General features: G+C 41.4%; 1 protein-coding gene across 1 annotated transcript; it reads right to left on the bottom strand.

Annotated features, from left to right (window-relative positions):
* Nucleotides 1–99: 99 nt before the first annotated feature.
* Nucleotides 100–20619, bottom strand: p2rx4a (purinergic receptor P2X, ligand-gated ion channel, 4a). The gene is made up of 12 exons (XM_063012064.1): nucleotides 20428–20619; nucleotides 15809–15956; nucleotides 14768–14839; nucleotides 14104–14176; nucleotides 13519–13615; nucleotides 10216–10296; nucleotides 5211–5352; nucleotides 4096–4232; nucleotides 3915–4008; nucleotides 3747–3812; nucleotides 2289–2384; nucleotides 100–1511 (listed from the first exon to the last, which is right to left on the bottom strand). The coding sequence occupies exons 1-12, from the start codon at nucleotides 20556–20558 to the stop codon at nucleotides 1476–1478; spliced, it is 1173 nt and encodes a 390-aa protein (XP_062868134.1). The 5' UTR covers nucleotides 20559–20619; the 3' UTR covers nucleotides 100–1475.
* Between the last annotated feature and the right edge of the window lie 400 nt (nucleotides 20620–21019).

Genomic DNA, 21019 nt, shown 5'->3' with positions numbered 1-21019 from the left:
CAAGTTGAAGCTGAACGCCCGTGATCTTTGATCTCTCAGACGGCACTGCATCAAGAACCGCCACTCAACAATAGCTGATATAACCATATGGATGAGGGATTACTTTGGCAAACCTTTATTAAGCACTACAATACAGAGTTACATGCACGAATACCACTTAAAACTTTACTGTGCAAAAAACAAGCCTTATGTTAACCATGTCCAGAAGCGCCGTCGACTTCTCTGAGCTCAGAGGCATCTGGGGTGGACCACCACACAGTAAAAATGTGTATTGTTCTCAATCAAATTAGTATTTTAGATCCTTTTGGAAGAAATGGATGCTATGTGCTCTGGACCAAAGACAAGAAGACTGCCCAGACTGTAATGGGCAACAAGTCCAAAGCTATATATATTTTGTCATGGTATGGACTTGTGTTAGTGCCCCTGGTAAAGAGAATTTAAACTTCTGTGACGAGGTAATGCAAAACTATATGCTGCACACATTCCGAAAGCTTGGCTGCAAAAAGCAAATAGTAGAGGGTATCGGTACTAGACTGGCCTGCCTGCGGTCCTGACCTGTCCCCAATAGAGAATGTGTGGAGAATTATACTACGAAAAATGAAAGAATGGAATGGGACAAAAAAACACTTCATTGACTGGTATCCTCAGTGCCAAAACGTTTTTTAGAATGTGTTGCTGGCCTAAAATGCAGCAATTGATGTTCATTAACAAATAAAATTTTGTTGACCAGACAAAACATGAAATACTGTCTGCAATAAAATAAAACCATAAACTCCTTTTTCATATCACTTTTACATATATTGTGTTACCATTTATCATTTCTATAAATTTGGATCAATAATGGTAATGTTTTTAATTATGAATTTTAAACACTGGATGGCACTGTAGACCCCATTACATCTAACTATAGTGGTGTAAAAGATAAGAAAGCGTTGATGAGCGTTGATGATACGTGCCTTTGGCCATATAATGTCTACTGTTAATATCAAAAGTTTTTAGACACTTTTAAGAGACATGTCTTCTCTGTAACCAAATTATTAGAGCTTCCTGCAGGGCAACTTCTATGCCCACAGTGATGTACTGTAAATCTCACCTGACTGACAGAGTGGCAAGAATAAATGTATTTTATTCATTTGATATTATAAACCTGTTAGAAATCAGTGTGGCTGAAACATCTACAGTCACTTAGAAGTGTTGGTCATATAGTGTGGATAACAGGAATTCAACCCCTCCAACCCAGACAGCAGAGCCAAATACAGTACACACTCTTAGACTTCCAGCCATAAACGGCTATAGTGTCCTCCAGAAAACACGAATAAATAAAAATGAACAATAACACCAGGTCAACATTTTACAATTATTTCAATGCCTTGTTTAAATAGTAGCAAAAGTTCAGTGCAGTCAACAAGATGGTAATAAAATCAACATTTGTAGTGAGTAATCAGCACGTCTTCACTTCATGATGGGTGTTGCTTCTATGGGACATTTACTGCTATCTGACCGTTGGTTAACTGAAAAACAAACAAACAGAAAATCGTAAGAGTTCTGCGACTTACAGATATCATATACACCAACCAGGCATAACATAATGACCATCTCCTTGTTTCTACACTTACGGTCCATTTTATCAGATGGTGGTCAGGACCCCCACAGGACCAGAGTAGATATTATCTGGGTGGTGGAGCATTCAGCACTGCAGTGACACTGACATGGTGGTAGTGTGTTGTGCTGGTATGAGTGGATCAGACACAACAATGCTGATGGAGTTTTTCAACACCTCACTGTCACTGCTGGACTGAGAAGAGTCCACCAACCAAAAACATCCAGCCAACAGCGCCAGTGGGCAACGTCCTGTAGAAGATGACCAACTCAAACAGCAGCAATAGATGAGCGATCGTCTCTGACTTTACATCTACAAGGTGGACCAACTAGGTAGGAGTGTCTAATAGAGTGGACAGTGACCGCTGCTGTGTCTGATCCACTCATACCAGCACAACACACACTAACACACCACCACCATGTCATTGTCACTGCAGTGCTGAGAATGATCCACCACCTAAATAATACCTGCTCTGTAGTGGTCCTGACCATTGAAGAACAGGGTAAAAGGAGGCTAAAAAAGTATGTAGAGAAATAGATGGACTACAGTCAGTAATTGTAGAACTACAAAGTGCTTCTATATGGTAAGTGGAGCTGATAAAATGGACAGTGAGTGTATAAACAAGGAGGTGTATATCATAAACTATGGCTGCATTAATATTAAATTTAATTACAACAATAATACTTACAGGCTCATAGTCTTCCACATATGTGAATTTCTCTTCTTTGTATTTGTTCCTTTTTTCCATGCAGCCCAGGGTAATGCAGTCACACACCACAGTCACCTACAGAGAACCAAAGTTATATTTGCTTCCCTTTTTCTTTACATTGCTGTTCCAACATAATCCCTAGAGCTGCAAATAACATTTGTTTATATGAAGTACTGAACCTACTTAACTATTTTCTATGTAATTAACTCGTATTGCACATTTTGAGTACAGTAAACTGTTATTGTTTTAGCAGTGTGTTATGTTAAATTTACTACTAAGTCAAATCGGGATTGGGTGGCACAGCAATCTATTACGCTTCGGGTTAAAATCTCAGTGGTGCTGATGGCCGGTTGGGCATCTACACAGACTTTACAAATCTTAAAACATAGCCAATTACGTAAACCTAAAACACTCAGACCTGAGTGTACATTCCACTTGTGCCACAAGCCTGTTCGGGGCACTCAACAGACACAACTGTATGGGGTGTCCACTTGTTGTCACTGAAATAGCAAGTTCTACTGTCTGGTTGAAGCACTGGCATTAGTGGTGGAGGAATACTGGGAATATAATGTGCTCGGGTCCGCTGCTTATATCATACAATGCCAATATTTAAGAGGATACTTAGCTTAATAAAATTAACTTAAACTTAAAGGGGTAATTTTAAAGAGTTAGTGACCTGATCATAGAGAGGAACAGATCTGAAGAATGGTACAAGATCAAGGAACTGATACCATAAAGCTTAGTTCAGCATAAAACTACAGCCATACTGCCCATGTCAGGCAACCTCTTTAATCTCGTCAGTATACTAAATTTAACTTCAAATACTTTTCAGCACTAAGCACTGATAATCTATTCGGGATTGATGGGAAGATAAATGGTGTACAGTACAGAGAGACGCTTAAAACAAGCTTTCTTCCCATGTCAGTAAGTCTAAACTGTATAGATAGTTTGTGTGAGTTTTATTTGTAAGTGTCCTTAATCAGCCTTATCTTTACATCAGGGACATACACTGTGTGATCACAAGTACTTATTTTAATGGAATATTTGGGAATCTGTGTCCATTCAGTTGACAGAGCATTGGAGGGTCCAGGCACGAATACTGGACAAGAATGCCTCGCTCATAGAGTTGCAATTTATCCCAAAGTAGGTTGAGATCAGGGCTTTGTGAAGGCCACTGATGTTTCTACAAAACAAAATTGTCAATTCACGTTTGTATGGACCTCAGAAATAGTCCAGATAGTTTCTCCAAAATGTAATGTATTCATTCAGAAAAGCCTGGGCACGTGGCAGGAACACTTCAGCCTATATAACCACACAAGGAGAAAGGAACAGTATTTTTTAGACAAATATGTACTACAGCTTAGTCATTTCTGTTAACTCCTTTCTGTACTTTCCCCTCCTGGGATCAGTTCCCTAATTTCCTCATTCGATACTCACCAGACCAAGCAATGCCAGACCAGCCCCAATGTTGAGCAGTGTTGGGATAATGTGAAATTTTCCTGCCTGCATAAAATGATAGCATAATTAGTATAATATTTACAGTGTATTATTACATACTGTACAATAACACACTGATTACTGTAGTACACTGACAGAAAGACTTACATTTCCAAACACCATAACATCAAAGCGGATGCCGTAGCCTTTGATCAACATCCTGCTCTCTATACCTTTAGAGTTTTTGTAGTATTTAGCAAATCTAAAAGGATTTCAAATAATTTATAAAACAACACACATGTAAATATAGTTTCTTTATTGTTAAATAATGACAGGATCTTTTCTAAACCTGAAATTATATCCTGGTGCGACATTGTTGTCCGGATCCTTGTTATCTAATCTGCGGAAGACGTACTGCGGAACGCACCAACGCTCGTCCAGATCCAGATTACAATTCCACCGGATCTGAATTGCAATCACTCCACCCTGTATACAAAAAAGAATTAAAGAGAAAGTACCAAAAAGCCCCCCCCCCCCCCCCTAACAGAACAACAATTCAAAAAACCACCTCCTTATTTCTACACTCACTGTCCATTTTATCAGCTCCATTTACCATATAGAAGCACTTTGTAGTTTTGTAGTTCTACAATTACTGACTGTAGTCCATCTATTTCTCTACATGCTTTTTTAGCCTGCCTTCACAATGTTCTTCAATAGCCAGGACTGCAGTGACACTGACATGGTGGTGGGTAAGTTAGTGTGTGTTGTGCTGGGATGAGTGGATCAGACACAGCAGTGCTGCTGGAGTTTTTAAATACCACTCCACTCACTGTCCACTCTATTAGACACTCCTACCTAGTTGGTTCACCTTGTAGATGTAAAGTCAGAGACGATTGATTCTCATCTATTGCTGATGTTTGAGTTGGTCGTCTTCTAGACCTTCATCAGTGGTCACAGGACGCTGCCCACAGGGCGCTGTTGGCTGGATATTTTTGGTTGGTGGACTATTCTCAGTCCAGCAGTGACAGTGAGGTGTTTAAAAACTCCATCCACTCATACCAGCACATAGCCAATTACGTACCACCACCATGTCAGTCTCATTGCAGTGCTGAGAATGATCCACCACCTAAATAATACCTGCTCTGTAGTGGTCCAGGGAGAGTCCTGACCGTTGAAGAACAGCATGAAAGGAGGCTAACAAAGCATGCAGAGAAACAGATGGACTACAGTCAGTATTTGTAGAACTGCAAAGTGCTTCTATATGGTAAGTGGAGCTGATCAAATGGACAGTGAGTGTAGAAACAAGGAGGTGGTTTTAATGTTATGGCTGATCGGTGTATATTGCAATAAGCACAAAACAAACAAAAAAGGTGGGGGCTCAAATTTAGTCTACACAGAATTTAACACCTGCAAACAAACACTGTCAATAAAAGCTACTGAGAAAATACATATTTGCCCTCCTACATGAACCGCCATGGTCTGGAAATCCTCATCAGCCTCAGATACGATGTCTCCGAGTCTGAAGATTGGGCAGTAGGGATCCGTTGCACGATTAAATATGCACTGTGACAAGTATGTGCTGTTTACAAAAAGCAGGATGTTCCGTCTATAAGGACATAAGAAAGGCACAACGATTAGAAAATAAAGACTCAGATTAGGTGAAGTTAATTGGTTTAGTAATTGTACTTGATTTCTGTGACCGTTTTTCTGTAACTCCATGATAAATATTTATTGTCCATGTCCAATCACCTTTCAGACTAATATCCTATGACAGTTTGAGTTTTCCTCATGGACTTGCCAAGAAACCTTTGTTCCATGGATTTTTAAATGGGGACAGTCAAATAAGTCTTTTTTATATATATACAGTGTATCACAAAAGTGAGTACACCCCTCACATTTCTGCAGATATTTAAGTATATCTTTTCATGGTACAACACTGACAAAATGACACTTTGACACAATGAAAAGTAGTCTGTGTGCAGCTTATATAACAGTGTAAATTTATTCTTCCCTCAAAATAACTCAATATACAGCCATTAATGTCTAAACCACCGGCAACAAAAGTGAGTACACCCCTAAGAGACTACACCCCTAAATGTCCAAATTGAGCACTGCTTGTCATTTTCCCTCCAAAATGTCATGTAATTTGTTAGTGTTACTAGGTCTCAGGTGTGCATAGGGAGCAGGTGTGTTCAATTTAGTAGTACAGCTCTCACACTCTCTCATACTGGTCACTGAAATTTCCAACATGGCACCTCATGGCAAAGAACTCTCTGAGGATCTTAAAAGACGAATTGTTGCGCTACATGAAGATGGCCAAGGCTACAAGAAGATTGCCAAAACCCTGAAACTGAGCTGCAGCACAGTGGCCAAGATCATCCAGCATTTTAAAAGAGCAGGGTCCACTCAGAACAGACCTCGCGTTGGTCGTCCAAAGAGTGCACGTGCTCAGCGTCACATCCAACTGCTGTCTTTGAAAGATAGGCGCAGGAGTGCTGTCAGCATTGCTGCAGAGATTGAAAAGGTGGGGGGTCAGCCTGTCAGTGCTCAGACCATACGCCGCACACTACATCAAATTGGTCTGCATGGCTGTCACCCCAGAAGGAAGCCTCTTCTGAAGTCTCTACACAAGAAAGCCCGCAAACAGTTTGCTGAAGACATGTCAACAAAGGACATGGATTACTGGAACCATGTCCTATGGTCTGATGAGACCAAGATTAATTTGTTTGGTTCAGATGGTCTCAAGCATGTGTGGCGGCAATCAGGTGAGGAGTACAAAGATAAGTGTGTCATGCCTACAGTCAAGCATGGTGGTGGGAATGCCATGGTCTGGGGCTGCATGAGTGCAGCAGGTGTTGGGGAGTTACATTTCATTGAGGGACACATGAACTCCAATATGTACTGTGAAATACTGAGCAGAGCATGATCCCCTCCCTCCGGAAACTGGGTCGCAGGGCAGTGTTCCAGCATGATAATGACCCCAAACACACCTCTAAGACGACCACTGCTTTATTGAAGAGGCTGAGGGTAAAGGTGATGGACTGGCCAAGCATGTCTCCAGACCTAAACCCAATAGAACATCTTTGGGGCATCCTCAAGCGGAAGGTGGAGGAGTGCAAAGTCTCGAATATCCGCCAGCTCCGTGATGTCGTCATGGAGGAGTGGAAAAGCATTCCAGTGGCAACCTGTGAAGCTCTGGTAAACTCCATGCCCAGGAGAGTTAAGGCAGTTCTGGGAAATAATGGTGGCCACACAAAATATTGACACTTCAGGAACTTTCACTAAGGGGTGTACTCACTTTTGTTGCCGGTGGTTTAGACATTAATGGCTGTATATTGAGTTATTTTGAGGGAAAAATAAATTTACACTGTTATATAAGCTGCACACAGACTACTTTTCATTGTGTCAAAGTGTCATTTTGTCAGTGTTGTCCCATGAAAAGATATACTTAAATATCTGCAGAAATGTGAGGGGTGTACTCACTTTTGTGATACACTGTATATATACTGTGTATATATATATATATATATATATATATATATATATATATATATATATATATATACAGTGTATCACAAAAGTGAGTACACCCCTCACATTTCTGCAAATATTTCATTATATCTTTTCATGGGACAACACTATAGAAATGAAACTTGGATATAACTTAGAGTAGTCAGTGTACAATTTGTATAGCAGTGTAGATTTACTGTCTTCTGAAAATAACTCAACACACAGCCATTAATGTCTAAATGGCTGGCAACATAAGTGAGTACACCCCACAGTTAACATGTCCAAATTGTGCCCAAAGTGTCAATATTTTGTGTGACCACCATTATTATCCAGCACTGCCTTAACCCTCCTGGGCATGGAATTCACCAGAGCTGCACAGGTTGCTACTGGAATCCTCTTCCACTCCTCCATGATGACATCACGGAGCTGGTGGATGTTAGACACCTTGAACTCCTCCACCTTCCACTTGAGGATGCGCCACAGGTGCTCAATTGGGTTTAGTCCATCACCTTTACCTTCAGCTTCCTCAGCAAGGCAGTTGTCATCTTGGAGGTTGTGTTTGGGGTCGTTATCCTGTTGGAAAACTGCCATGAGGTCCAGTTTTCGAAGGAAGGGGATCATGCTCTGTTTCAGAATGTCACAGTACATGTTGGAATTCATGTTTCCCTCAATGAACTGCAGCTCCCCAGTGCCAGCAACACTCATGCAGCCCAAGACCATGATGCTACCACCACCATGCTTGACTGTAGGCAAGATACAGTTGTCTCGGTACTTCTCACCAGGGCGCCGCCACACATGCTGGACACCATCTGAGCCAAACAAGTTTATCTTGGTCTCGTCAGACCACAGGGCATTCCAGTAATCCATGTTCTTGGACTGCTTGTCTTCAGCAAACTGTTTGCGGGCTTTCTTGTGCGTCAGCTTCCTTCTGGGATGACGACCATGCAGACCGAGTTGATGCAGTGTGCGGCGTATGGTCTGAGCACTGACAGGCTGACCTCCCACGTCTTCAACCTCTGCAGCAATGCTGGCAGCACTCATGTGTCTATTTTTTAAAGCCAACCTCTGGATATGACGCCGAACACGTGGACTCAACTTCTTTGGTCGACCCTGGCGAAGCCTGTTCCGAGTGGAACCTGTCCTGGAAAACCGCTGTATGACCTTGGCCACCATGCTGTAGCTCAGTTTCAGGGTGTTAGCAATCTTCTTATAGCCCAGGCCATCTTTGTGGAGAGCAACAATTCTATTTCTCACATCCTCAGAGAGTTCTTTGCCATGAGGTGCCATGTTGAATATCCAGTGGCCAGTATGAGAGAATTGTACCCAAAACACCAAATTTCACAGCCCTGCTCCCCATTTACACCTGGGACCTTGACACATGACACCAGGGAGGGACAACGACACATTTGGGCACAATTTGGACATGTTTACTGTGGGGTGTACTCACTTATGTTGCCAGCTATTTAGACATTAATGGCTGTGTGTTGAGTTATTTTCAGAAGACAGTAAATCTACACTGCTATACAAGCTGTACACTGACTACTCTAAGTTATATCCAAGTTTCATGTCTATAGTGTTGTCCCATGAAAAGATATAATGAAATATTTGCAGAAATGTGAGGGGTGTACTCACTTTTGTGATACACTGTATATATATATATATATATATATATATATATATATATATATATATATATATATATATATATATATATCGGGACACACCCTGAGAGCACTCTCTTTTTTTTCTCATCTCTGTGCAGGCGCCATCAATCAGCCAGCAGAGGTCGTAATTGCACCAGCCATGAGAGAGAGACCCCATCCGGCTTAGTCCCGCCCATATGAACAACAGGCCAATCGTTGTTCATGTGGCCGCTCATCCCCAGCCGGCAAGGCAGAGCTGAGATTCGATACGATGTATTAGAGATCCCAGCTCTGGTTCCAGCGTGTGGTTTTACCGCTGCGCCACCTGAGCGGCCAGTCAAATAAGTCTTAATTACAAATGCCATAGAGAGGTCACCAGCTACAATCACAATCAATAACATATTAGAAGATCATCAACTGTTTACATCACTAAGTTAATAATCACAGTTTTTGCATGTAAACATTCTGAGTGGGCACTCGGGTGGCACAGCCGTCCAAATCTGTGCTATCGACCGGCCAGGTGCCTACACATATCGGCAGTGTCTAAGGGAGGGAAATGGTCAAGCAGGGGATCTTCATTGCTGCTGTAATTGTGGTCTCAGCTGGCTAGTCGGGGGCCTGAACAAGGGGCGTTTGTTTATGAATATGAATATGAATGATTATGAATGCAACACTGGACTCAGTGAGACCCCACTTTCGGAATGTGAAAAGAAGCACTTGGTGCTGCATATGTGTCATAGGGGGCTCCTCAATTAGGTAGGGGGTTGCAGCAACAGGTAAAAATTTGCAAATGGGATAAATTGGATTTGGCTATATTAAGGAGATTAAAGTACTTGATAAATACAGACTCACAGCCGCTCAGGTGGCGCAGCGGTAAAAAGACACGCTGCAACCAGAGCTGGATTACCTTACCGGTTCGAGGCTGAGTGGCTGTATGAGCAACGATTGGCCGGTTGCTCAGTTGGGCGGCGGGACAAAGAACCGGATGTGGGTCTCTCTCTGTCAGAATGCGATTACGACCTCTGCCGGCTGATTAGAGGCGCCTGCACAGAGATGAGGAAGAGTGCCCTTAGGGTGCGTCTTTCCGCATACAATGCTAGGTAGCACAACATTCATCAATGTGTGGGTGGCAAAAATTTATCCGGTTGCTGTTTCGGAGGGGATATGAGTTAGCTTCGATCTCCTCAGTCAGGGCAGGGTTCGGCATAGACAGAGAGGAAGCACGATGCAAATTGAACAATTGGATGCGCTAAAGGGGAAAAAAAAGGGGGGGGGGACAATAAAAAAAAATTAATAATAAATAAATACAGACTCACTTGTTGAAGTTGAATTTGGGGAATCGAATGCTGTTCTTTACCAGAACTGTAAAGTTTTCTGCTTCTGCTAGTATTGGAGGTCTGAGAAAGGAAAAACAAGTTTGTAATGTGTTCACATTAGCTTAATAAACTCCTTTAATAATACTGTATGAAGGAATGTTCAAGTATAGAAACATACAGTATATACACCGATAAGCCATAACATTAAAACCACCTCCTTGTTTCTCCACTTACCATATAGAAGCACTTTGTAGTTCTACAATTACTGCTTTCACCCTGTTCTTCAATGGTCAGGACCACCACAGGACCACTACAGAGCAGGTATTATTTAGGTGGTGGATCATTCTCAGCACTGCAGTGACACTGGACACATGGTGGTGGTGTGTTAGTGTGTGTTGTGCTGGTATGAGTGGATCAGACACAGCAGCGCTGCTGGAGTTTTTAAACACCGTGTCCACTCACTGTCCACTTTATTAGACACTCATACCTAGTTGGTCTACCTTGTAGATGTAAAGTCAGAGATGATCGCTCATCTATTGCTGCTGTTTGAGTTGATCATCTTCTAGACCTTCATCAGTGGTCACAGGACGCTGCCCATGGGGTGCTGTTGGCTGGATATATTTTTGGTTGGTGGACTATTCTCAGTCCAGCAGTGACAGCACTGCTGTGTCTGATCCACTCATACCAGCACAACACACACTAACACACCACCACCGTGTCAGTGTCAGTGCAGTGCTGAGAATGACCCACCACCCAAATAGTACCTACTCTGTAGTGGTACTGACCATTGAATAATAGCATGAAAGGGGGCTAACAAAGCATGCAGAGAAACAGATTGACTACAGTCAGTAATTGTAGAACTACAAAGTGCTCCTATATGATAAGTGGAGTGCTATGGCTGATTGGTGTATAAACAAAAGAGGTGGAAAAAGTCTAACGATATTAACCCAAAATGTTTGTCTTACACTATATTGCCAAAAGTACTTAGACAGCCCTTCTAATTATTAAGTTCAGATGTTTCAGCCACACCCATTGCTAACAGGTGCACAAATAATACTATGCTTCCATTGTTTCTTTGTAGTCAGTGTCTGGTCTTATGAACTGTTTCGACAGGCATTGATTACACACCTATCCCCACATACACACTCCAAAATCCATGTTCAGATAAGGTAAATCAATAAAAACCTCTACTTGTTTTTATTTCCATCTTACTTGCTGTCCCAAGTTATTTATTGGGTTTGTTTGGCAAAATGGTGCACCACCAGTGTTGATTTATCTGGATGAAATGTGAGCCTTAAAGGTAACACCACCCTGTGACCAAAGTCACATGCCATCCTGCATGTGATGTCATGGGTTTAAGAGTCGCAATCAAACAAGTTTGTTCAATCACAATGCAGTTGGATTTCACGGCGATGGCAACTGCTTGTGTATTGACTGATAAATCAGGATCAGGATTTGGACATTATTTTCCTGTCAGCTGTAGAGGAAAAACAACAGATTGGAGGAGCTCCTTCATTTTTAGGAAAGGGAAGGATACAGTGACATTCTAGACTGTTACATGCTTCCACTTCCTGGCTGCAGTTTGGGGGAAGCCAAAGTTGCATAAGTTTATAAAAATAGTTTGCCAAGTTGGAGAGGAATTTTACTGGCATGATCCTATAACCATCCACCAGTATAAAATTTTTAGACAATAAAATGATTTATGATAATGATAAATAATGCATTTCCAAGATTTCTTCATTAAGGATTATAAAATAAGATAATACAGTAGACCCTTGAGTTACGAACGGTTTACCATACAAACATTTCGGGTTACGAGCGATCTTTTTCAACTTAACGTACGAACAAATTTCGGATTACGAACCGAAATTCACGAAACATGTGACGTCACGAACAAGTTGACTTCGAGCGTCTCTCTCTCTCTCTATATATATATATATACAGTGAGTGAACATTCGGACAGCGGACTGTGTTTTTTCGGTGTTTTCTTTATATTTTGTAAAATTCTATATTAAAATGGCCCCAAACAATATGCAGAGAAAGCTTAGTGGTGAGAAAATGAACAAATCTATTACTGTATGTTGTGTTGTATAATTACTCCTGCCAGTAGCTGTCACTGTGTATCAGACAGAGGGGACAGTTAGTGAGAGAGAAGAAGGAACTCGGCTGAGTAAAGTATTCTTTCTTTCGTGCAATAACACCTACAAAATACAACACTACTGAAATAAAGAAGGAAATAATAGAGAAATATGAGAGTTATTGTTGTTTCTGGTAGAAACATTTTATAAAAAAAGAAGGAAATGTATTATGGTGTATGGTACAGCACACGTACTATACTGAAATGTGGTGTGTGTTTTATATACAGTACAGTACTACTGTGTATTGTTGTTTATTATAGGAATGTCTATTCTATAATTTAAGATTTAAGGGAAAATATACTTGTATGTATAACAAAAAAGACCATTTAAGACATTAGAAAGGTTAGGTAAGGGGGGGTTTGGGAGGTCTGGCACGGATTAATTCTATTTGCATTATGTCTTATGGGAAAAATAGGTTTAACTAACGAACATTTTGACGTAAGAACAACCCTTCGGAAGCAATTAAATTCGTAAGTCAAGGGTCTACTGTATAAGATAAGATATACTTTATTTGTCATATATACATATACAGATATACAGTACAATGAAATTCTTTCTTCGCATATCCCAGCTTGTTTGGAAGCTGGGGTCAGAGCACAGGGTCAGCTATCGTACAGCGCCCTGGAGCAGAAAGGGGTTAAGTGCCTTGCTCAAGGACCCAACACTGGCTGCATAGCAGAGCCTGGATTTGAACCGCCAATATTCCGGTTGATAGCCCAAAGCTCTACCCACTAGGCTACCACTGCCCTCCTGAACTCCTCAGTTCAAAACTCGGTGTTGCCACCGGTCGGCTGGGCGCCATCTAGCGGTCATAATTGGCAGTGCCTGCAGCCGATACTAATTGGCCACCGTATCTGCAGGGTGGGGGCCGGACTATGTGTGGGTGGGTGGGTCTTCATATGCTGTGTAAGGACCCTGATTGGTGGAAGAGACGTCTGTGCAGAAAGCATGGGCGAGAAGAGGAGGGCTGTACACGTGTCGGAAGAGGCGTGTACAGCGACGTGCTCTCTTCGGATGCAATCTGGTATCTCTCAGCAGCGGAAGACTAAATTGAGTGTGCTAAATCAAGGAAATTTGTGGAAAAATGCATAAAAAAATATATGAGAATTCTTATATACTAAAATTGGAATTAAAGTACAAGATTAAAACAGATTAAACAAGTTACTTTGGAGGCTCATTTTCCTTCTCCAGAGGACACCAGGCGAACACCTCACATGTCTTCTCCGTCTCAGAAAAGTTTACACACCTGCCTGTCAGCACACCTAAAAAACATAAAAAAGGGTTTGATCTATTACATCCACCTGCAGACACTAGACAATCAAAAAAGACTGAAAATGGCATCCAGATGGCGCAGTGGGATTCCGCTAGCACACCAGCGCAGAGATTCTAAACTCCTCGGTCTGAAACTCGGCATTGCCACCGGTCATCTGGGAGCCATCTAGCGGGCATAATTGGCAGTGCCTGCAGCAGACTCGTTTCTGCTAGGGCGGGATAACCGGACTATGTGGGTGCGGTCTTCGAAACGCTGTGTAAGGACCCTGATTAGCAAATAGAGAGGCACTGTGCAGTAAGCATGGGTGAAAAGGGTTCCGCTAAGGGCTGCATGCGGGTCGGAGGAGGCGTGAGCAGCAATATACCCACCTCGACTGCAATCAGGGATCCCCCAGCAGCGGAGAAATTGACTACGCTAAATTGGGATTGCCTTATTAATTAAGTAAGGTCTCATTAAGTAGCCTGGGACAGAATTTACCTCTTTGCTGAATGTCATGAAATCCTTTCTTGCAGTCTTGATCTGTGACACATGAAGTTTCTGGTCCAGGATTCTATACATAAAATATGATACATATTTAAGTCTAGTTAAACCCATATCATATATACACACCGACCGGGCAAAACATTATGACCACTGACAGGTGAAGTGAATAACACTGATTATCTCTTCATCACGGCACCTATTAGTGGGTGGGATATATTAGGCAGCAAGTGAACATTTAATCCTCAAAGTTGATGTTAGAAGCAGGAAAAATGGGCGAGCATGAGGAATAGAGCGAATTTGACAAGAGCCAAATTGTGATGGCTAGATGACTGGATCAGAGCATCTCCAAAACTGCAGCTCTTGTGGGGTGTTGCCAATCTGCACAGTGGTAAACCGGGAACAGGGTCATGGGCGGCCAAGGCTCATTGATGAACGTGGGGAGCGAAGGCTGGCCCGTGTGGTCCGATCCAACAGACGAGCTACTCTAGCTCAAATTGCTGAAAAAGTTAATGCTGGTTCTGATAGAAAGGTGTCAGAGTACAGTACCCAGTGCATCACAGTTGCAGGGCTGTTTTGGCAGCAAAAGAGGGACCAACACAATATTAGGAAGGTGGTCATAATGTTATGCCTGATCAGTGTATATTACAACTGAGCTTACCCCAGCACATCGTGCCTGTGTTTGGTCCGGTGTGATGATTAGATTGGTCATCACGAAAAATGAGTTTTCCTCCTGTTGGGCACACACACACAAATCTCAAGTAAAATACATTATTTTTATAGTCACTGGTACAGGCCACAATTTTTTATATTCATTTTTGCAGCATTGGTACTTTCAGTAACAATATTCTTTAAAATGCCAAAAGGCAAAAGGTTGGACTAGTTATAAAATGTTGCAGAGCATATCTCAACCCAAATGTGATTGTGAAGGAAAGAATGTGATTTGTTTCCTGTCCTTATCTACAGTAACTCATTGTCAGCAGATAACATTAAAACCACCTCTCACTGTCCATTTTATCATCTCCACTTACCATATAGAAGCACTTTGTAGTTCTACAATTACTGACTGTAGTCCATCTGATTCTCTACATACTTTTTTAGCCTGCTTTCACCCTGTTTTTCAATGGTCAGAACCCCAAAGGACCACTACAGAGCAGGTATTATTTAGGTGGTGGATCATTCTCAGCACTGCAGTGACACTGACATTGTGGTGGTGTGCTGCTGGAGTTTTTAAACACCTCACTATCACTGCTGGACTGAGAATAGTCCACCAACCAAAAACATCCAGTCAACAGCACCCCGTGGGCAGAGTCCTGTGACCACCGATGAAGGTCTAGAAGATGACCAACTCAAACAGCAGCAATAGATGAGCAATCGTCTCTGACTTTACATCTACAAGGTGACGCAACTAGGTAGGAGTGTCTAATAGAGTGGACAGTGAGTGGACACTCATACCAGCACAACACACACTAACACACCACCACCATGTCAGTGTCACTGCAGTGCTGAGAATGATCCACCACCCAAATAATATCTGCTCTGTGGTGGTCCTGATCATTGAAGAACAGCATGAAAGGGGGCTAACAAAGCATGCAGAAACACAGATGGACTACAGTCAGTAAGTGTACAACTACAAAGTGCAGTGAGTGTAGGTTCTGATCACACTCCATGATACCTTCTCCTCCTTAGAACGATGGGATACCTGTGGAGGCACAATGTAGTCGGCCTCATCCCAGAGCCGCAGTCCCAGGCCCGTCACATTGGTCAGTGCCAGGCCTTTCACCTTGGTAGTTACTGAACTGATGACCGAGTCGGTGTCCTGGTAGCCTTTCTTCAGATAACACACATACCTGTAACAAATTCAGTGTCATGACAAATTCAAGCAATTCAAGTCCAATGAATAGCTTGAAGTGGTACAAAGGTAAGTGCTGAACTGCCAGAGGTTAAAAAAAGTAAGGTTTCCCAAAACTAAAAAATAATGTACATTTCAGCATTATACAAAAAGGCCTTTTTCAGGGAACAAGAAATTGGTTAACAACTTAAATGGAGGTTGATCAAGACTTGACAGTTGGTGCTACCAATTCCTATAGGTGTTCCAACTTTTCTTGATTACTTACAACCCCCTCTGTCTGCATAAAAGTAGTGTTGGAACACACTGTGGTACCATATCCTTGTGAGCATCGTTTGAACAGTATTGTTCTGCAGAAAGTATTGCTATAAAAATGGCAAGAAAAAGGCAATCAACAATGGAAGAGAGACCGGCCATCATAACACTTAAAAATATAATCAAGCTGTCAGTGAGTACAGTTTCCTTCACCATCAAAAGGCGCTCAGAGCCGCTCAGGTGGCGCAGCGGTAAAAGACACGCGCTGCAACCAGAGCTGGATTTCGAAGGAGCGTCGTTTCGAATCCAGCTCTGCCTTCACGGTCGAGGCTGGGCGGCTATGGACAACGATTGGCCTGTTGTCCGGGTCCCCCACTGGCGGGACTTGAGACCGTAGGGGATGCTCTCTCAGGAACGGGGCGGTTGCGCCCTCTGCTGGCTGGTTGGTGGCGCCTGTATGGAGACGGAAGGGGGTGGGGCGGAGTGTGTGATCCTCCGTGCACGGTACTCTGCCACGCTACACTCGTCAAGTGTGGGTGATAAGACGGTTGATTGGCTGTGCACGTTTCGGAGGAGGCGTGGAACGGCCTCGTCAGCCCCAATCAGGAGCAGGAATCCGCACTAATGAGAGGATGATAGATGGGACGAAATTGGATGTGCTAAATTTATTTAAAAAAAAAAAAAAAAAGGCGCTCAGAAACTGGGGGAAACTCTGACAGGAAGAGGTCTGGCAGACCCAAAGCCACAACAGAATCAGAAGACAAGTTTCTGAGAGTCAACAGCTTGCGTGATAGGCGGCTCACAGGACAACAGCTTCAAGCACAGCTTAATAGTGGTCGTAGTAAGCAAGTCTCAGTTTCAACTGTGAAGAGAAGACTTCAAGTTGCAGGTTTGACAGGTTGAGTTGCAGCAAGAAAGCCATTGTTAAGACAGCAGAATAAGAAAAAGAGGCTTGCCTGGGCCATGAAACCAATGGGCTAATGGACTACTGAAGACTGGAAGAAGGTTTTATGGACTGATGGTTCCTCAGTGTGTGACATCAACTATTAAACATGGAGGAGGAAGCGTGATGGTCTATGGCTGTTTTGCCAGATCCAGTGTCGGTGACTTGTACAGAGTGAGAGGCACCCTGAACCAAAACGGCTAGCACAGCATTCCGCAGCACCATGCAGTACCCTCTGGTATGCGCCTAGTTGGTCAGGGGTTTATCCTACAGCAAGATAATGACCCAAAACATAAGTCCAAGCTTTGCCAGAACTACCTTAGGAAAAAGAACAAGATGGTAAGCTTGAAAACATGGCCAGCACAGTCTCCAGACTTAAACCCCATCAAACTGGTTTAAACTGGACAGAAGAGTGAAAGCAAAGCAACCTACAAGTGCCACACATTTATGGGAACTTCTGCAACAGATTTGGGAAGAACTTTCTGAAGAACATTTGATTTCCATTGTAGAAAGAATGCCACAAGTGTGTTCAGCTGTTACAGTGGTGTTCAAAAAAATAGCAGTCCAACACCATTAACCTGATAAATCACTGTTTTTAGTAGAAGTGATATTTCTACATAGCAAAAAATTTACTTGAAAGTGTAGTAGAGTAATGAAAACAAAACAAACCCAACAATTAGGACATGCATGCCGCTCATTCTGAGTAATCGAAGCATTGATTAAAAGGGGGTTGTTCAAAATAATAGCAGTGAGGAGTTCAATTGGTGAAGTCATTCATTCTGCAGAAGAACGGGTGTCAGTTTTGGCCCTTATTTAATGTAGGAGGGAGGCAAATGTTGCACAGGTTGGTCAAAGCACATTTCCTCCTGAAATACTGGGTAAAATGGGTTGTTCCAGACATTGTTCTGATGAACAGCGTACTTTGATTAAAAAGTTGATTGTCGAGGGAAAAACATACAGAGAAGTGCAGCAGATTATCGGCTGCTCAGCTAAAATGATCTCAAATGCCTTGAAGTGACAACCAAAACCTGAAAGACGCAGAAGGAAGCGTGGAACTACTGTTCGAAAGGATCGAAGAATAGCCAAAAGGGCAAATACTCAGCCAATGATCACCTCCAGAAAGATCAAGGAACATCTGAAGTTACCAGTGAGTACAGAAGATGATTAAGTGAAGCCAATTTACCAGCAAGAACTCCTTACAAAGTCCCGTTGTTAAGAAAAAGACGTCCTGAATGGGTTCAAATTTGCCAAAGAACACATTGACTGGCCCAAAGAGAAATGGCTCAACATTTTGTGGACTGGTGAAAGCAAAATTGTTCTTTTTGGGTCTAGTGGCCGTAGACAGTATGTCAGACGACCCATGAGCACTGAATTCAAGCCAAAGTGCACTGTGAAGACAGTAAAGCATGGTGGTACAAAATGATGATATGGGGATGTTTTTCATACCATGGTGTTACGCCTATTTATCACATACGAGGGATCATGGATCAGTTTAAATATATCAGAATACTTGAGGAGATCATGTTGCCCTATGTCGAAGAAGAAATGTCCTTCAAATGGGTGTTTCAACACGACAACGACCCAAAACATCTTGGTTACAGACACACAAGATTGAGGTAATAGAGTGACCAGCACAATCCCCTGACCTCAATCCCACAGAGAACTTGTGTTCTGCCATTTGAAGCGCGTTTTTTGAGGCAAAACCCAAAATTGCAGAAGAACTGTGGAATGTAGTCTAATCATCCTGGACTGGAATACCTGTTCAGAGGTGCCAGAAGTTGGTCGACTCCATGCAACACAGATCTCGGAAACAATTTATGCCACTAAATATTAGTTCAGTCATTTAAAGTAAAGTAAAACCTCAAACATTTATTTTTTCAGTTTATAAATAATTTTTTTGAGTTTTTAAAGAAAATTGCTGGCACTGCTATTTTTTTGAACAGCCTAATATTTATTTTTCTTAACTTTCCGTAAAGGATTGACACAAGAGTCATTCTATAATTTGGGGTACATTCCATGTCCAATGATAATAATTATATTTATTCTAACTATTTTCTTTAAAAATGTCATATTTTACCTATTAATGGAAAACATGTTGTAATATCACAAAAACATTATGTGCATTCTATGCTTCATTTAGCTTGAAATTTGTCATGATGTTCCTAAATGAACCGTTTTTGCTGTGTCCGTTTTTTAAGTTGAGGGTGCCTTGGTTTCAAAATAATGAATAAAATCATTAAGGGCAACTACATGTATTTTTTTATTTATTTTAAAAGTTTAAATACTAAAGAAAAATAATATTTTTTAAATTGAGTTTCTCTTTTAAATTAATTTAAATATCTTTATTTATTAATGTCCACAAAAGATCTGTCAACTACTGTATGTTACTAACAGAACTCCACTCAGCAACTCAAAAGTAGTTTGTTCTAAAACTATGTGACCAGCATTACATGATATCATTTTTCTCTGTGGAGGGCATATTGAACAAACGGTGGTGAATGTCCTCTTATTTTTTTAAATATTTTATCTATAATAGAACATTGTCAATGAGTATATTAATTGACCGTCAACTATGTTACATACATTGTTATCATTTTAATTCCAATGTATGTTCAAATTAGACATTATTCTGTTCAAGAAATGACATGTGGTCAGCCAGGCAAGGTCTACCACTGAAGTTATGGGTCAACTATGTTATTTTTTGTCAACTATGTTACCTGTCAACTAAGTTACCTAGTAGTCTACATCTAATGTCCCTTTAAAATAAAATAAAAAAATTAATGTTTAAGCTTTGCAAATAGTGGATATATTACACTAAAGGAATATATTAACTTGAACCACTGATTGTTCTATTGAGAGGGAACATTGTTTTTGTACTTTTTTGGTGATGTGAAATGTACCCCAAATTATAGAATGACCCACAAACTGGCTACATTTTGTTAATGTTTTGATTTATAATTGAAAGTGTAGTATTTTCAGTGCATTTGCATTTATGGAAATAAAGGTTATTATAATGATTTTGTGCTTTATTCGCTTTTTTTTTAACACTACTGTTTAGAATACATTTTGGTTTATAAATTAATTCCATGATTTCTTTTAACTTCAGTTGTTTTTTTGTTTTTTTTCTATGTTTTCATGTCAGAGTACAATAAGACATTAAACTGCATAAATTTCAATAAAAACTGGAAGAATTGGGGTGTTTAGTTTAGGTGAAAGTTTAGTTGAACTGGTTAAACAAACAGACAGTGTATGACCATGTTTTGTTTGTACTCACCCGGCGATGTAAACTAAAACGATGAACTGGCACAGGCGGTTCACAGCTCCAACCTTCTTACTCCTGATCACCAGGATTTCAGGAGTCCAGTACTCAAAGAAACAGCGACTGATGGCAGAACAGACATTCATACTGTCTCACTCTTCTCCAGCTTAACGTTTGGAGGAATTGTTACAGTTTGGAGGACTTACTTCCTTCGTACACTAGTCACATGTGTAGTGACACATTAACAAGAATCCACCTACCTAACCTGAGCAGTTAAATACCTGTGTAGATAAATACTGCCCCCTGTGAGTTGCCAGATTGACACTTTGGTTTCATTCTCATGCAAATGTTAGCCATAACATCACTCTCCATTTTATCAGCTCTACTTACCATATAGAAGCACTTTGTAGTTCCACAATTACTGACTGTAGTCCATCTGTTTCTCTGCATGCTTTGTTATCCCCCTTTCATGCTGTTCTTTAATGGTCAGGACTCTCCCAGGACCACTACAGAGCAGGTATTATTTAGGTGGTGGATCATTCCATTCTCAGCAATTTTAAACACCTCACTGTCCCCTGCTGGATTGAGAACAGTCCACCAACAAAAA

Source organism: Trichomycterus rosablanca, chromosome 16 (assembly GCF_030014385.1).
Source record: "Trichomycterus rosablanca isolate fTriRos1 chromosome 16, fTriRos1.hap1, whole genome shotgun sequence".
Lineage (NCBI taxonomy): Eukaryota > Metazoa > Chordata > Actinopteri > Siluriformes > Trichomycteridae > Trichomycterus > Trichomycterus rosablanca.
The sequence above is the reverse complement of the archived record's forward strand: the minus strand, read 5'-3'. Positions and strand labels throughout refer to the sequence as shown.

Excerpts from the sequence above, each read along its gene's own strand:
- p2rx4a (XM_063012064.1), bottom strand. The coding sequence starts at position 20,558 with ATGAATGTCTGTTCTGCCATCAGTCGCTGTTTCTTTGAGTACTGGACT. Across the intron at positions 4,009-4,095 it reads GCACCAGGATATAATTTCAG|ATTTGCTAAATACTACAAAA; the intron begins GTTTAGAAAAGA and ends AAATCCTTTTAG. Across the intron at positions 3,813-3,914 it reads ATGTTATGGTGTTTGGAAAT|GCAGGAAAATTTCACATTAT; the intron begins GTAAGTCTTTCT and ends CATTTTATGCAG.